The 18078-nt window shown below is 32.2% G+C and overlaps 1 protein-coding gene across 2 annotated transcripts in view; it reads left to right on the top strand.

Moving 5' to 3' along the window:
- The window catches only part of LOC132731699 (CD82 antigen-like), a 31064-nt gene extending 13263 nt beyond the window's left edge, over positions 1 to 17801 (top strand). For both annotated transcript variants that reach the window (XM_060717918.1, XM_060717919.1), the window contains exons 3-9: positions 3564 to 3773; positions 5794 to 5868; positions 6926 to 7030; positions 7567 to 7635; positions 8322 to 8444; positions 9315 to 9398; positions 10656 to 17801. In XM_060717918.1, the coding sequence (XP_060573901.1) occupies positions 3564 to 3773; positions 5794 to 5868; positions 6926 to 7030; positions 7567 to 7635; positions 8322 to 8444; positions 9315 to 9398; positions 10656 to 10718 (729 nt within the window). In that variant the 3' untranslated portion in view covers positions 10719 to 17801. The remainder of the gene's footprint in view (positions 1 to 3563; positions 3774 to 5793; positions 5869 to 6925; positions 7031 to 7566; positions 7636 to 8321; positions 8445 to 9314; positions 9399 to 10655) is intronic.
- Positions 17802 to 18078: the final 277 nt, after the last annotated feature.

Raw genomic sequence — 18078 nt, forward strand, 5'->3', positions numbered from 1 at the left:
TCAACAGGGTCGTCTTTTATGGAATGCTGAGATTTTTGGCCATATTGGTAGGAGTTGTTATTATAAGCAGTTATATAATGTCATGTTGTTTTTATATTGAAATCCCTGGACTGCTCCAAATTCAAAGCTGGGGAGATACATTACACTAATTCAGAAGGTTAAGAGGGATGTCAATTTCTTCTTGAAAATAAGGCAGTATCTTGAATAGGATCCAGGCCATTCATTTTGAAAATGATGGCAATTATACACTGTAACAGTGATACTATAAAGATAAATGAGATGCAAATTTGTGCAAGAAATGATGAATTAGTGGGTCACCTGGGGTCACCCTACATTAGCTGGTCTTTAAAGTCACTATATAACTTTGTTAATGTCCTTTTTTGACAAAGAAAAGCTCAGCCTTTAAAAGAAGAACAAGCACAAACCCTTAAAGGTTTATGATGTAACAAGATTTTGTTACAGTGTAAAGTACAAGAAGAGTGTTGGATGTATCATTTATTGTGCATATTTTGACTGTAGGGCAGTTGTTTATCTTACCTGTAGTGGTATCTTCAACATCACCAAGACATACAAAATATTTCTATAATGCAAATAATATCCAACCATGGTAAAAACAACTGTGTTTATATGGGCGGGTGTGGTAACATATGTTCAGTCATTGACAAGGACTAAGTAACATGTGTTCAATGATATTAAGGCTTTATTGCTCATTCTATAAAATGAAAAAAGCAGCTAATATTCACCGCATTTTTTATCTGATTTGTTTTTTATGGAGTTTTGTCACTTTTATATCAGTTTAACCCTTACCCTGCTGGTTCAAAAGGTGATTAGCCTCTGCCACAATTATAGAGCCAGGGCAGCCTGCATCTTCATGAAGTCTGACAAAGCTCTATACTATTGGTGGTCTTTTTGCAGTTTGATACTAAAATCCCTTTCACTTTGAATGGGCTGTTCCAAATTTAAAATACGATGAATTTGTTACACAAATTCAGCAAGTTTAGGGTTAACCTTTTGAATTAAGACATGTAGGCTGGATGAAGAGTTGAAAGTAGGTCAAGGTCATGGTTGCTTAAGTCCATCCAACAACTTAAGAACACTTTGGCCTACAATCCTAAAGATTTAATGTGTAGGTTGATCAGGACTTGTTGATGACCCCAGTTGATTTTGAGGTCACCAGGTCAAAGGTCAAGGTCACAGTGACACTACATTGTATATGTTGAATCCTTGTCCTGTCATTCACTTAAAATGTGTTTGGAATTTAGTATGGACATTGCTTCCAATTATATATTGATTTTGAGGTCAAAGGTCAAGGCCACGTTGACATTTAAAAAGGTAAATTCCATGTCTTATCAATAACTTTAGAAGTAATGAGCTTAAATTTATAAAACTTTGTAGGGACATTGTCTATGGCTTGTTAGAGAGCCTACTTGACTTTGAAGTCATTATAAGGGTCAAGGTCACAGTGACATATAATAATGATAATATTCTTGTTGTGTTTCCTCAGTCATAGATTTGTTAAAACTTAATAGTAAAACAGTTACTGTATTATACAGTGTATATATTACATACTGATACAATACTTCTCATTTATAAAATATGCATGAGTATATAGATATGCCACTATGACGGCAAGTGAAGTGGGGATAATTAAGTGCCCTATGGACACATTTCTAGTTTATATATGAGTTAATAATTGTGCCAAAATTTTTCACTATTCCTTTCATCAGCATGATATGTAATGGTTTTACTTATTTTGTATGAAAATGAACTTATTAGGGAAGATTAAATGATCTGTTTTTTGGCTATATTTATCATTTATAATTAATGTATTGTTCCTTCTTACACAAATTAACGCCTTAATAATTATGATATTTTCACATCATGTAATTACATGTACAAGCTAAAACCATGTTTACTACACACATACAGTAGAAAATCAGCTAGAAAATACAATAGTTTTTGCAGTTTAAGTAATGCACGCTATACATAGTTTCCTTATTTGTCACTTGTTATTGTAGTTAGCATACAGTCAGCTAATTGTATTGTTGTTTTTTTTGCCTCATGTCGTATATTATAACATATAAAGTGACATTTTTACATCAACTACAATTATTAATCATTATAGCTGTATGATAAATCGTCATCTATTGACCATTATTTATATTAACAAGTGTTAACCCTAGCTGACAGTGATCAGCCTTTACCACCAGTGTAGAGCCAGATCAGTCTGCCCTTCTGTGCAGTCTGACCAGGCTCTATGCTGTATTGAAATCTCTAAATTTTTAATGGGCTATTCTAAATCAAAGCAGGACCAATCCCTTACAAGATAATGTTCATCAGCTGGTTAAGGATGAATATGTTGTCCAGATTGTTCTGTACTTGAAAATTCTTTAAAACTTATACATTGATAGTTTGTGACAGCATTAATTTTTCTCCGAAAGGAAGAATATCAGATAAAAGTTAAGATAGTTTTGTGTGAAATTTAGTGAAGTTTTTCTTGAACTTTATTTGAGATTTTATTTACCTACGGTATATAAAATAGACTTTATAAATTATAAATATAGGCCGGTATAGTTCTAAAATGTTTTGTCTTTAATGTCTTGCATATTTGACTGTCCTACATACATGACATTTAATAAGATGAAATTTTAAAAGTCCTTTGTCATTTTGTTTTATAAACAAATCTTTAAATAGACCTTTTACATGACTGTTATTTACATATATAACATGCTTAAGAATGTTTGAAACAATAAGAATGACAGAGAAGACAATTCAGTGGTATTGAAGACAGAGTATCCTCTTGCAGGACTAATTTAAAAGTTTTGTATACCAGTTTTATAACTCTCGCTGAATGGAGCCATTTCCAATATTTGCAACTAATTTGGTTCTGTTTAAAGGCCCATTATGCCTAAAAAAGCAATAATTTTTATTTCTCAGAGGCATTCTATTTTTGGTATCTTGTTACAGTTTAAAATAATATTGAATAATTAAAATAATAGATGGACTATTTTTTAATTCTAATACTCTGTTGGCAAGTTTTATAATTATATTTAATTAGTATTTTGTATGGAAGTCAAAATACTACTTTGTTTACATTTTTCTACCTTTAAGACACATAACGGAATATTTATTGTCCCTTTCTTTACTTGCTAAACATCTTATATGCTTTAAATTCATTACTGAAACATTATCAAACATGTGTTTGACATTTCTTAAGAATAAAAAATATGTATTTCTGAGGAATAATGTGCCTTTAACTGGAGTCTATGTAACTCTTAGCAGAACTGTGAGGTCGTCTTGACCCCTGTGTTGCTCTAAGTTTGTAACTTTGTAACACCCGAGGTAACCCAAAATCATCTTTCCTGTTTTAACGCCATATTACCTATATTTTGTTGATGTTAAGTAAAAAAAAAAAAATCAAAGTATAAAGTCAAAAGTAGCAGGTACACCAGTGGGGTATGAAAAAAAGGCATATGAATGGCTGACACTTAACTACTTTTAGGAATGGCTTTTATTGTTTTTTAAACTATTCATTTATTATATATATATCTTGTATATTTTAGCTGTCAGGGGCTGCCATCCTTGGTGTGGGAGTATGGATGATTGTGGATAAAAACATCGGCAGTTACTTTGATGTCCTCAATATGGACTCTCATGATCAGTTCTTTAAATATGCAGCCTATATCCTGATAGCATTTGGCGTGTTTGTTTTCCTTGTTGGCTTCTGTGGTTGCTGTGGTGCAATCAGGGGAAGTAAATGTCTCCTTGGACTGGTAAGTTGCTGTTGTTTTAGCATGGTTTTTAGCATTATTTTTAGCATAATTTTTTTTTAGCATAAAGTTATTTGTAAAACTAAAACTAGTTAAGTCTTAGAACACTTTTAAAAGCTGCAATGCCTTCAGATGAGCAAAACTGTTTCAAATAATCAACATGTTACACATAAGAAAAGAAAATGTTCACAATTTAAGAAATCATTTACATAATTATGTTACATGTATATATTGTCCAACAACATTGACCTGGCACTCTTGCATTTGACCCTGTAGTCGGTATATTCCGTAACCGTTACGATCTACTTGTAAAGCGATATGAATGTAAATATCCAATTGTTAAAATGATGTTAAATAAAATGCCCTCTTAGCGCAGTTGGTAAAGAGTTTTCACTTGTAGAATGTACACGTAAACTGGTAGGTTCGAATTCTATTTCAGCGATTTATTTTTTATCTTAATTTTGAAATTGCCATTCTCTTTAAACTATTGGAAATCTTTTTATTGTGTGTACTATCTATGTAGAATTTTTAATAAATGTCTTTATAGCATGTATGCGCTTAAGCATATATGATTGCATGTCACAAAAAGAACCGTTGAAAGATACTGTAATGAAATAAAAGACATTATTGTGCATAAAAACACCACTTAAAAAGGTATTCTAAAACCAGGTGTAGTAAAACGATTTCAAATTAATTCTTGCAATTAAATTTCAAAAAAATCATAACGTGGTGTTGGTTAGGTATCGAACCAGAGACCTTCAGATCTGTAGTCCGACATCTTTACCAATACACCACACCTCACTGACGAGTGAAGTTAGCAAAAATATCGATATATTCGATAGGTAATGGTCAATGTTTATTCATATGACCTTTACGAAAATTAATGAAGTGCCAGGTCAATATTGTTGGACAATAATTATGCAAATAAAAACTGATTTTGCAGTATTTATCATCATAGTTCTACTGCATTACTAATGTAGTAAGGGCTCTTTTTGTTGTGCATATTCTGAACCTTTTTTGTAATTTTGCCATTTTCAATGTGTAAATTATACTTTTGTAGTTCATTTGACAATATTTTACACTTTGGTATATTTTAAAATTTTCATGAAAATTAGCATGAATTTGGAGGCATATTACTTTAAGATGTTGTGATTGACTATTGTTTGAAATGACATCTTTTCTAAATTTTTGGGTTCAATTTGATGGCACTTTAATTGTAAAAAACTTTACCAAAATCGATCAGATAATTTGCCTCAGTTGCATATTTATGTTACAGCTCTAGGCTAAAAATTAATTTTAATTCTAAAATTTTTAAGATGTCATCAGTTTCTCATTTGAGCAAGAACTGTGCCATCATTGCTTTCTTGTAAATATGTAATGAGATGCCTTTTTGGCCCATTCATTTGACTTAAACTCAATTGAACCTCACTGCTATGGGTTCAAATCTTCTCAGGATGAAGCTATCCAGCTAGCAGACAGAAGGTGGGTGGTTCTAATTAGGTTCCTGTTTTAAAAAATTAGGCACAAAGGGGCACCAGATGTCTTTCTAATAACCAATTAAGTTGGAAAGTCAATATGTAAAGAGTCAGTGTGCTTTAAAAGCCGACAAAATAAAACCCGATATGTTTCAAGTAAAGAGATGATTTTTGTCATTTAATTATGATAAACTTAGTAAGTAAGTAAGTAAGTAAGTAAGTAACGACTTTATTTAATGAGGCAACACAGTTGGGCAAGCCCAGTCTTCCCTGTGGGCCTCAACTATATACAAAACAATTTACAAAATATAATACATCAATAAAAGATTAAATAATAACACAAGTAGATTTCATTATTATACATCAACACTGACATACTTTAGATCAACCTTGAAAAAAGAAGAAGAAGAAGAGAAAAAAAAATAAAAAAATGAGTTGATATTATATACATGACTTGAAGTTGGATTAAATGTAAACAACAGTTAGTACTGCATTGTTGTACAATTTGATTGGTTTAATATGACTATATTAAACTGTTTTGTTTTCAGTATGTTTTCTTCTTGTTCATCGTTTTTGCTGGAGAATTATGCGCCGGAGTCTTGATGATTGTCTACAAAGTAGAGGTCAGTATTTTAATCATATAGTTCTTCTGTCACTGATAGACGTTACCTGGAACCCGGCAAATTTTCAAAACTGTCCTCAGCAAAAGAAAATAATTTTCATGTTAGAAGGATTTAAGTAGTTCTGCATAATATGTGGTTACAAAGTTTAGCAGAAAAACATAAAATACATATGTGCCGTGTCACGACAAAACCAACATAATGCATTTGCAACCAGCATGGATCCAGACCAGCCTGTGCATCCGTGCAGTCTGATCAGGATCCATGCTGTTCACTTACCAACCCTATTACAAGTAGCAAAACTGATAGCAAACAGCATGGATTCTGATCAGACTGCGCGGATGCTCAGACTGGTCTGGATCCATGCTGGTCGCAAACGTATTACGTTGGTTTTGTTGTGGCGTGGCTCATATTATTTCCTCCACTTTTCAGAGAAAACAAGTGTAGCTATTGTGTCATGACACTCTAAATGGTTTCTGAGAAAATAGAACTTATCATAAAGGCTATTAAAAACCAACAAGAGTCTCTTGTTGATTTTAGATAGCCTTTATGATAAGCTTATTTTCTCAGAAACCATTAAAGCTATTCATGTCAAATTTGGTATACATGTTCATTATCAAAATGCGATGCTATTTCACAAGGGAAACAATTTCTTATGTTATGCCCCCTTTTTGACTTAGATTTCTCTGATAAACCGTTTTATGGAGGTTTGTTTGTCGAAAAACAGATAAAATGAAATCTGGTTTACTATGATTTGACTGTCCTGAATTCAAAGTCAGAAAAAGTCTATTGTACAGATTCAGAATGGTATGGGTTGAATATTATACAAACTGAAACAATAGGTATCATCAATAAATTTGTTTATAAAGCAAGTTTCTTCACAGCAATTAAGACTACACATATACACATGTATATATAAACCATCACCATGTGACTTTAAATGAGCATCTGCGCAGTCTGATCGGGATCCATGCTGTTCGCTTACAAACCCATTATGTTGGTTTTGTCATGACGCGGTTCAAATGTATGTATATATGAAATGTGAATATGCTAATTTCAGATTGAGGATAAGTTGGACACTACATTGACAAATTCTATCAAAGAAAAGTATGGTACAGATAGTGAGACAACTCTCACAGGCTCATGGGACGTCGTTCAAATCCAGGTATGTTTTGATACTGGAATGAAACTTTATAAAGAAGCAAAAAAAAATAGTTTTTTGGAGGGAAATTTATCTTAGTTCCTATGATAATTTTCAATTCTGAATCTTAAGATGCTCTCAATGTGACCTTTATTGGCCATGTGGTCGAGGAAGCTGACTTGGGAGTCATTTGCTCCCTTTGAATCTCTTTAGGGACAGTGGATTCTTTCAGGTGAATAAACTATCCAACTAAACTAGTGAGTCAATGATTCTACATCAGTAAAGTTGGAATGTTGCCATAATGTTTTTTTTTTGTTTTAAAACTATAGTCGTAAATCTTTTTTTTTTTTGTCAGTGATAAAATTGATAAGACAATCATATATTTTTTTTAAAATATAAGGAAGTACATGTACCTTTATCCATAATGTTTTACTTTTATTAATCTGGTAGATGTTGACTAACCTTGATCATTCTCTCTACTTAGTAAAATATATTTGTTTGTGCTTGACATATCTGAAAAAATGTTGGGATTTTGATAAAGGCAAACTTGAATATTTCAGTTGGAATGTTGCGGTGGAGTGGGACCTGAAGACTATGATGGAAGCAAATATGTTGGTGCCAAAACTAGGGTAAAATTTCAAGAACTTTATTCCTTATGTGGCAATCTAGCTGAAATAAATCTATTTAGATAAAAAGTAGCACAGAAGCTAGTTTTCTTAAAAAAAGAAGAACAAAGGAAGTTTAGATTATATCTAGGACAAAAGCTTTTGCTTATAAACCATGAAAGAAAATGTATATGTTGACAAGTGATGGAAGTGTGGTGGTTGTACTCATAGGCCGGCTTGTAGACAGGGGTATGTGATGTATTCCACTGGCTAGAAAGTTGCCATGATGAAACAAATGAAAGGACTGGTTGGTACGGTAAGCAGAATGGGGAGGTTTTCGAAATTCAAGCATTTTTCCGAATGAAAATGAATGATGTTTCAACAAATCTAAATTGGAAGGCTTATACTATAATTTTGTGTATTTAGTTAATATGGAGCCACATTACAGAAATGTTTTGAAAAAAATGAAACTTTTTATCTGCTGAATTTTACACTGCTTTGAACTTGGAACAGTCTGTTCAAAGTTAAAGGGATTTTGATATCAAAATACGAAAATTTACCTGCCAACGATAAGATCCTAGTCAGACTGCATGGTTGTGGCAAAGGCAGATCATTAGTGGTTTCAGCATGTTTAGAACTAAGAAAATATATACATGGTTTCATATATCACTTCATTATATATAATTCAATACAATTTTAATATATTTCAGAATCTGCCACCATCTTGCTGTGTCCTAAGTAACATGAAAGAAGCTGAAGAAGATCCTACCAAAGCTATGCCGAAAAATGACACCAATTGTAAAGATAAGATGGAAGGATACTACCATAATAAGGTGAGATATGGTGAAATTGTAGTTTTTGTGAATATAATTGTAATCATCATCAATTCAATTTATAAATATTATATAGGCTGTTAATAAAAATAATCAAATATTTGAAATTTTCAGAAACATATAAATTTATGATGGGTTAGGTTACAGCTTCATGTTTGAATGGTGATGATGTAAATGAAGGCAGCATGTCTACATATTATTTTATCATATTTTTTTAAAAGACAAATATGTAACAAACATGTAAAAAGGTAGTTTAGTAGTATGGTTGGTGTTTTTGATCATATCTTGGTGGTCAACCTAATCGGTTTTCCCAGTAATTACCAATTTCTGCATCAATGACCAACTACATATACTACATGCAATGCTGATCCAGTGGCGAAAGACCAAATTACCTTAAGACTCAAATGTCCGAAATCACAGAGAAATTTGACCTTGCCCAGGGATCAAACAAGCTGCCTCAAGATTACAAGTCTGATGCTCATGTTATTAAACAAAGCGGGCGGACAATAAGTTTGTTGATAACAGAAAAATTACTTTTAATAAATGAGCCGCGTCATGACAAAAGCAACATAATGGGTTTGCGACCAGCATGGATCCAGACCAGCCTGCGCATCCGCGCAGTCTGATCAGGATCCATGCTGTTCGCTTACAATCTCTATAACAAGTAGAGAAACCGATAGCAAACAGCATGGATCCTGATCAGACTCAAGGATGTGCAGGCTGGTCTGGATCCATGCTGGTCACAAACCCACTATGTTGGTTTTGTCATGACACGGCTCAAATGATAACTAGCAGAGTGTAAGCTGACACATATAAACTAATGGTTTGTTTCAGTGTAATGATTTTAGCCACTTTGTATATATTATGTAGGGCTGTAAGGATGGACTTCTGGACTGGGCTAAGAGTCACACAGCTATTCTAATAGGTGTTGGAATCGGTGTAGCCTGCTTACAGGTAAAACTTTGATTTTTATATTGAATTATAACAGTCAAGCACTCAAAATGTGGAGAGGTATAATAACAAAGAGTGTTTTCGTTATAAAAAAACAAAACAAAGAAAAAACACTTTTTTGCTGGAATTGAAAGTTACTAGCCTTTGACACGAGTATTGAGCCCAACCAGCCTGCACTCTGTGTAGTCTGACCGTGCTCTATACTTTTGGCTGACTTCTTTATTTTCATCTTGATATTCCCAAAATTGATAATGGACAGTTCTAAAAGTGTAAACTGGACAAGTTCATCTTAGAAATTAAGCGGGTTATGAGTAAATCCATTATAACACTTATCCACATTCTTCAAATGAAATAAAATAGGTATAAGAGTCATAATCTAATTCATAAAAATTGGAAGAAAATGAAGGTATGTAAGCCCTTCTGCTGCTGAAACCGAAAGTTATTAGCCTGTGCCACCAGTTTAGAGCCAGGCCATTGGGTACATCTGTGTTGCAGACCAGGCTCTATTCTGTTGATAGCTCAATTTGAATTTCTATTTTGATATAGAAATCCCTGAAACTCTGAATAGACTGTTCCAAAAATCAAATCTGGGCAAATCTGTCACACAATTTAATAAGTGTCTGAATATCCCTGTTAACAATCTCAGCCTAACACCTGATATTTTTCTGATATAGTATCAAGTGATTAACTTTATTTCCTAATAAAATACAAAGAAAATAAAATACAGAGGTGATACCATTAGTAGACTTATCAAAAACTTAATATGATAAGTAAGGGTCAATATTTATCTATAGCAATGAACGTCATGTGAACCTGTGGTTGAAATTCAGCTAAAAAATGCTCGCAAAAAATCTTCATACAATTAAAAAATAGCTGTGTTTTACTTGTTGTATGGTGTCCATGGTGGGGCGTCTTTAAGTGAGTGGTTAAGGTTGTTGTCTTCAAATCACTTACCCTTTACCACTGTGGGTTGGTATCTTGCCAGAGACTTTGGATTATGTCATGTAAGTAAGCTAGCATACTGAGAGTCAGTGGTTTTACTGAAGTGTTTGAAATAATGCACATAGAGGCGTCAGAGTTCTTGGAACCGCCACCAGTAAAGCATTAAAAAGCACTACATGTATATGGCCTTTAAAAAATGTGGATGTAACTAAAAACATCACCAAAAAAGCAACAAGAACAAAAAGACAAAAAAACAAAACACTTTTAAACAGTAAAAAGGAGGAAAGTATGTTTATAACCTGTATTTGTTGATTTCAGATTTTCGGAATAGTGTTTGCTTTGTGCCTGTGTCGTCAAGTTGACAGAGAGGAGAAATATTAGATCACCCAGTTATCGCTGACATTTTACACACTTTTTTCCTATTTGACTCTTATATTAACTGTGGAAATTTGTTATGACTCTTATTAACTGTGTCAATTTGTTTTACCATCTTTCAGTAACAAAATTAAGGTTTTTAAGGATACATTTCGTCCCCTTAGGGCAGTAGCTAGTTAAGACCCTCAAAATTTAATTGGAGTTTAACCAGTTATTGCACTTAGGTGACTATTTATTTGTAGTTATTCCCTTCTTTATGTGATATGAGTTATTTACTTTGTTTAGCTGAAGCACATAATTGTCACCTTAATTTATCAGTTGGAATGTTATCTCAAAGGAAGGTTACACAGAGAAGGAAGAGAAATATTTGAGAAGTTATGGTTTTAAAGGAACATTAATGTTTTGTTTGCTTCCTTGTTAACACATGATTTAATACCAGTGAGTCAGTGTGAGATAAGATATATATTTAGAGAAGTGAAAAATAATTATCTGATTTTTTTAAATGGGAAGGGTTTGTGTTATGTTTAGGAAGGGAGAGAACTCTATGAAGGTTGTATGTATATCATTAATGCCCTTGTCTGTTGAATTTCTTTTACCTCATATACTTACATTGTCAAATAATGTTTTTAACTTTTATCTAGCATTCTGTAACATAGTTTTGTGTATTCTAGTATGATATACTGGGCATTTGGTGTAATCAGTGTTTGCTGACATTATATATTTATATATATATATATTTGTTTATATATATATATTGTATAAGCTGTGATGTCGTAATAGTTTGTTGTTTAAACTTTAATTATGAATTTGATCATCTTTTACCATTAAAAACTGAATAATTCTGCATTTTTGTCGCAGAAACAAAAGCTATCTCTTTAATATTATATATTCTAAAAATTTTATGTCAATTTTGATATTAAGTATAAATAGAACAAAGTAGTACTTATTTTTACATTAATAGAGATCTGGATATTTGACATGTCATAAAATTTATAACCCACAGCTGGTGTTCATTTTAAAGCTGCACACCTCCAGATGAGCTGAAATATTTCAAGAAATTCAGTCAAAAGAAAAATATACTAAGATCTTAGGAATAGGAAAAAGATTCAATATGTAATTATTTACATATTATGTGCAATTAATGACTGATTTTGAAGTATCAATTATTATAATTCTACTGCGTTACTAACATAGTAAGAGGTATTTATGTATATTTAATTTTGGTCACCTCTTGTGGTAATGTACGTGGATTGAAAGTGCCGTTTGCAATGTGTAAATTACTTTCTTTGTTCACTTCACAGTAGTTTACTTTTAAATATATTTTCTAAAATTTCATGAAAATTAGCATGCATCCGGAGGCATGCTGCTTCAAGAGAATTGAAATTCAAAATGGTATATGATCTAGTCATCTAAGTAAAGTATTGTATGATTACATAGTATATAGATCGAGATTGCACTGTAGCCTAAAGTAAAATATTGTTTGTTTACTGCTTCTGAATGAGTGACAAAAAATCTTGCCGGGAAATTATTTTTTGCGGACACAAATTTTATTCGTTTCTTGTGTTTCCATGCCAAATTTGTTTTTTAAGACTCAGCCTTTTTAACAAAAGAATATAAAATAAAATATTGAATTACAAATATGAATGAAGACACATAAGTGTATTGAAATATAATGCTGTTTTGAAATGTACATACTGTTTTTGCATTTTGATCTGTTTTAAATTTTAAATATGTATATGTAAACAATGTCTAAATAAAAGTTTTTGAGAAATAAAAAATGATAGCAAATCTGAAGCATAAAGAGCTTTTTAAAGACAAACAAATGACTACAGACTCAATTGAAAAAAAGTCTAGGTTTAAAGTGTCAAGAAAATGTTTCACAGGTGGCTTGATTTCTTTCTTTTATTAAATTTTTACATCACAACATTCTTTGATTTTTAAGATTTTTATAGAACAAATGTAACTTAGAAATGTAAAGTTTATATTTTGTCTTAGTCAAAGAGCATGACATGAATCCACTGTATTTACATACCTTGATACCTGTTAAAACTTTTCATTGCAACTGGGATATGATATAATGGGATAAACAACTGGAGATTAGCGCCAAAATAACATTTTGTGGAAGCAGACAAACATGCTGCCACCTTGTCATGCTGATCGTTTTTAAAGGTTTATCTCTTTTGGCTGTGGAAACTGAGCATATTTTTTTTTTTTCGTCTATATTGTCTAATCATAGTGTTATAAAAATTTATGAAAGCAATTATATGTTTTAAACAACTTGCTAATCAATTAACAGCTGTCAGTTGGAGAATAAGACCACTTATCCAGTCAGTTTTTGCTTGTCCTGGTATAGTATGTTCCAGTTTGTAACAATACATGTAAAAATTGTAACTAAAAGATGAAAAAGTTACACAGGTAGTCAAAGATTGTGTATACTCAAGAAATAATGTCGAAATAATGATATCGTGTAAGATCAACACAATGTTGGTGTAGGAACTTATATTTTTTTTTTTTGAACAACTTTCAAGTGTTGAGCGATACTCAGATCTTTGCCCATAGCTTCTGCCGGATGGTCAACTTAGATACATAAAGGAAAATAACATTATTTGATTTTAGAAATGATTAGGGTAAGACTGATGAATTGATCTCTCTGTGTTCTTTACTGTTAACATATTTATAACTGTTGATGTAATATATTTATGACTGTTGATTACTGATTATTAACATGTTTTGTTCATTAGAAAATAATATTAATATGCTAATTCTAGTTAATTAATGTTTCCCTGATATTTATTTAATGAAAAAAGTAGAAGTTTTGTAGGGTAATATTTTATTTCACACTGCTTCTATCTTTTTGTTTTGGCAACACACTTGTGCAACATTTCCAGTGTTTTTCAGTTTCTTGAGTATGTCCTTATTTTCAAAAAAAGAATTTAAAAAAGAAGAAGAAAAAAGGGAAGTAAATGAACAACAGCAACTTGCATTTTGAATACATTGGTACTAAGAGCAAAACTGAGTTTATTAATCTTATGTTTTAAAAAAAGAAATATAATGTATGTACAGAAATTCAAAAGCTGAACGTGATTGGTCAAATATTTTGTTCAACTGAATGAGTGCCATACAATGTACAGTTTCACTTCAAGCATGTTCATATACTATACAATCTTACTGTAAATCATGCATGTTCATAACAAAAGACATCACAAATTTGAATATATTTGGGCCCTTTATAGAAGGGCGGAAATGACAGAAATTCTTTTTGATTTTTTGATCGCCCACTTGGGGCCCCTTTGTTTGAATTATTACGCTCTTTTGATTATTTTTTTTATGCCCCCATTTCGAAGAAAAGGGGGTATATTGCTTTGCACTTGTCGGTCCGTCGGTCTGTCGGTCCGTCGGTCCGTCGGTCCGTAGACCAAATGGTTTCCGAGTGATAACTAAAGAACCCTTAGGCCTAGGAACTTCAAACTTGGTATGGTGATTGGTCATGACCAGTAGATGACCCCTATTGATTTTGGGGTCAAGGGGTCAAAGGTCAAGGTCACATTGACCTTGTAAGCAAAAACGGTTTCCGATCAATAACTAAAGAACCTTAAGGCCTAGGAACTTCAAACTTGGTATGGTGATTGGTCATGATCAGTAGATGACCCCTATTGATTTTGGGGTCAAGGGGTCAAAGGTCAAGGTCACATTGACCTTGTAAGCAAAAACGGTTTCCGATCAATAACTAAAGAACTTTAAGGCCTAGGAACTTTAAACTTGGTATGGTGATTGGTCATGATCAGTAGATGAACCCTATTGATTTTGGGGTCAAGGGGTCAAAGGTCAAGGTCACATTGACCTCTTGGGTAAAAACGGTTTCTGATCAATAAGAAAAGAACCCTTAGGCCTAGGAACTTCAAACTTGGTATGGTGATTGGTTATGACCAGCAGATGACCCCTATTGATTTTGGGGTTAAGGGGTCAAAGGTCAAGGTCACATTGACCTTGTAGGTAAAAACGGTTTCCGATCAATAACGAAAGAACCCTTAGGCCTAGGGACTTCAAACTTGATATGGTGATTGGTCATGATCAGTAGATGACCTATTGATTTTGGGGTCAAGGGGTCAAAGGTCAAGGTCACATTGACCTCTTAGGTAAAAACGGTTTCCGATCAATAACTAAAGAACCCTTAGGCCTAGGAACTTCAAACTTGGTATGGTTATTGGTCATGACCAGCAGATGACCCCTATTGATATTGGGGTTAAGGGGTCAAAGGGCAAGGTCACATTGACCTTGTAGGTAAAAATGCTTTCCAATCAAAACCTTAAGAACCCTTAGGCCTAGGAACTTCAAACTTGGTATGGTGATTGGTCATGACCAGCAGATGACCTATTGATTTTGGGGTCAAGGGGTCAAAGGTCAAGGTCACATTGACCTTGTAGGTAAAAAGGGGTTCCGATCAATTAACTAAAAACGCTTAGGCCTAGGAACTTCAAACTTTGTATGATGATTGGTCGTGACCAGTAGATGACCCCTATTGAGTTTTGGGTCAATGGGGTCAAAGGTTAAGGTCATGACCAGTAGATACTTGATAACCCTTATTAATTGTTTGATCACTGGGTCAGAAGTCATGCATAATAACCTTATCACATGACTAATTGGCTGCTGATAGGGGGCATACATGTTTTACAAACATATCTTGTTTAAGTAAAGTCATTACGGTAGTTTGTCCTTTTATCATACGGTATTGCCGTTTCTGATAACACCCTTATTCATTTTCTTTCACTAAGCCTTGGAATATATTTTTATCAACTTTTCCACACAGTTTACTTGTTTATTGAACAATACTGTAATATTTGATATTTAAGTATTATGCTGGAACATGTTTCCTTTGGCGGGGTTTGCCACTGGATGGCATCAAAGACAAGGAGCCACTTGACTCATAATTTGGTCATGTATTCTGTTTGTGTATGGGCCCTAAATAACACAATAAAGAATCAATTTGAGCTTTTCAACGATAGACGAGGACAAAGAGAGCTTTAATTAAATTTGTTTCTAGTGACAATTATTAAAGTTGAGTCAAAGCCCTGCCAGGGGAGCAGTCATTGTAGTCTCTGATATTTTTGTTTATGTGTGTTTATATATCAGAATCTGTTACTCTTTTTTTTATATTATCTCTTGATCATTTTTGCATGATAATTTATGTATTTTTATTGAAAAATTTAAAAGTTAAAATATTCTTAGGCCAGTGTTTAACATAGAATGTTAGTCCTTATGATTGAGAAGCTGTATTTTTGTAAAATAACAATAAATTACAATGGAAAGGCTTTTTTGAGGAGGGGGCGGGTTCTTAAGGTTATATAACTTTTATTCTGAGATCTGTCACAGGATTTATATAAGTCCGTGAACATTTTGTGCTGGTTTTCTTACCAATCAAGTATCTGATTTGAGCTTTGAAAGTTTTGAAATTTGAGCTTTAGTGGTTCAAAAAAGAAGGAACTCTCATTTACTCATGGAATGAGTAGATCTGATTTTTGCATTTTCTTGTATTTTTTTATAAGTCTTTTTAGTTCATTGTTGTCTGTTGGGTGATATTTTTTCTTGTGAACAAACAATGGAGCTTTAAAAGTATTAATTTCTATGTATATTTTAGCTAGATATTGATATTATGTTAGACTGGTATGGGGTTATTTTGTGTGTTTTGTTTAGTATAATGTGCCTTTTTTGTTAGTGTTGGTGCATTTTCTAGTAGATTATTTTATATTTATTTTTCACTTGATTATCAATATTTTCACAAGTTTGACAGCAGAAACAAATTAGAAACACAATATGAATATTATGCCAGTTTTTCTTCATCTAGAGAAATACTGTGCTAATTTTAGTCTTAACTATGGTCACTAAACAAAATAAAAAAATTTATCATATAAGCTTCGATTTCAGTGATGCAAAGTAGCTTCAGGATATTAAGGCAGTGATTCTTTTATTTCTTTGTTCTCAATGACAAAAATACCTATTTCTTCCCCAAATATTATGGTTAAATAAATTTTTAATAAAGTAACATTATGCCCATTTTTCCACTGTCGAGTTAAGCCAAAATTCTTACATATTTTTAAAGACTGATTATAAATATGGAAAAATTTTAATTGACCAATAATTGAAAATGACTTGCATTTAGGATAAAATATCAAAACTGCATAAAATGATATTATAAAAAGACTGCCGCACTCATTTTTATAAAAAAAATTGAAAGATATCAATACATTCAGAGGGATATTTTTAGACAACTGGTTCATGTGGGTTATTGATTATTTATGTTACTGATTGCAATATAAAACTGAAAACAAAGATGACAAAATGAAATGTAATTTTGAATTTTACCTGGACAGTTGCATTTACTCATTGATGAGCATAATGCCACTTTAAATGTAATCTGTCTCACTTGTTGTTAGTTATTATGATAAAGTTTTATACATTTGGAAATGCTTACATTTAGATTTGACCATCTTTTTCATATTCCTTTCTGATTAAACAATTTTTTTTTGATGTCAGAATTTGTAGATCAAATAACCAATATATTTAGTATAAAAAAGCAAACTAATACCCAAAGTACTTATTGTTCATAACAACTCCCAATTTACTAACTAATCTCAGTAACTTACATCTCTAACAGTTTATTATTGCCTGACAATGCTTTATTTATTTGGCTGAATTTTTATATATAAAAAAATTTGTATAGAAAAATACCCTGCATTTTACTATTAAATTTTATTTTTTATTTATGTGTACACCATAAAGCTTTTGTGGAAGTTCAAGTAAAAAACTATAAACAACAAAAACCTCTTGAAAAGTTAAGAGGAAAAAATGGCACTCAAAGAAATATATTTTTTGATACACTATTACTTCTTGTTATCTTGTTTCTTGTGTCCTTTTTTTAAAATTCTAAAACAAAGAAGCTCAGTTGTGAAGTGTTAGTTAAGGCCTACTAGATTATATATTGTTTGTTAGTATTTTGAATGTTGTCTGTTATAATATGGATAGTTTAAATAGAAGTTATTAGTGATTTGTATCTTTTAAACTGTAGAAAAATAAATGTTTCTTAAAAATTTATGTTTCATTTGTTGCTTTATTTAATTGATGATATACATTGAAGAGGTCAATAAAATTATCAATTGGTCCGTCTTGGTTTGTAACACAGGAGTTTCTGGTTCGGTCTTAGGGCATGGTATAATTTTTCTCCATGACATTTAATCTCTGACAATGTTTCTAATGGTATTTGTCTCTCCTTACTGGTTCCGCACAGTCTGATCAGGATCCATGCTGTTTGCTGTCAGTTTCTCTACTTGTTAAGGGTCTGTAAGCGTTTGTAAGTCTTGATGATTGTCTA

This window comes from Ruditapes philippinarum, unplaced genomic scaffold, assembly GCF_026571515.1.
Source record: "Ruditapes philippinarum isolate M1 unplaced genomic scaffold, ASM2657151v2 ctg3118_1_1_1_1, whole genome shotgun sequence".
In the NCBI taxonomy this organism is placed as follows: domain Eukaryota; kingdom Metazoa; phylum Mollusca; class Bivalvia; order Venerida; family Veneridae; genus Ruditapes; species Ruditapes philippinarum.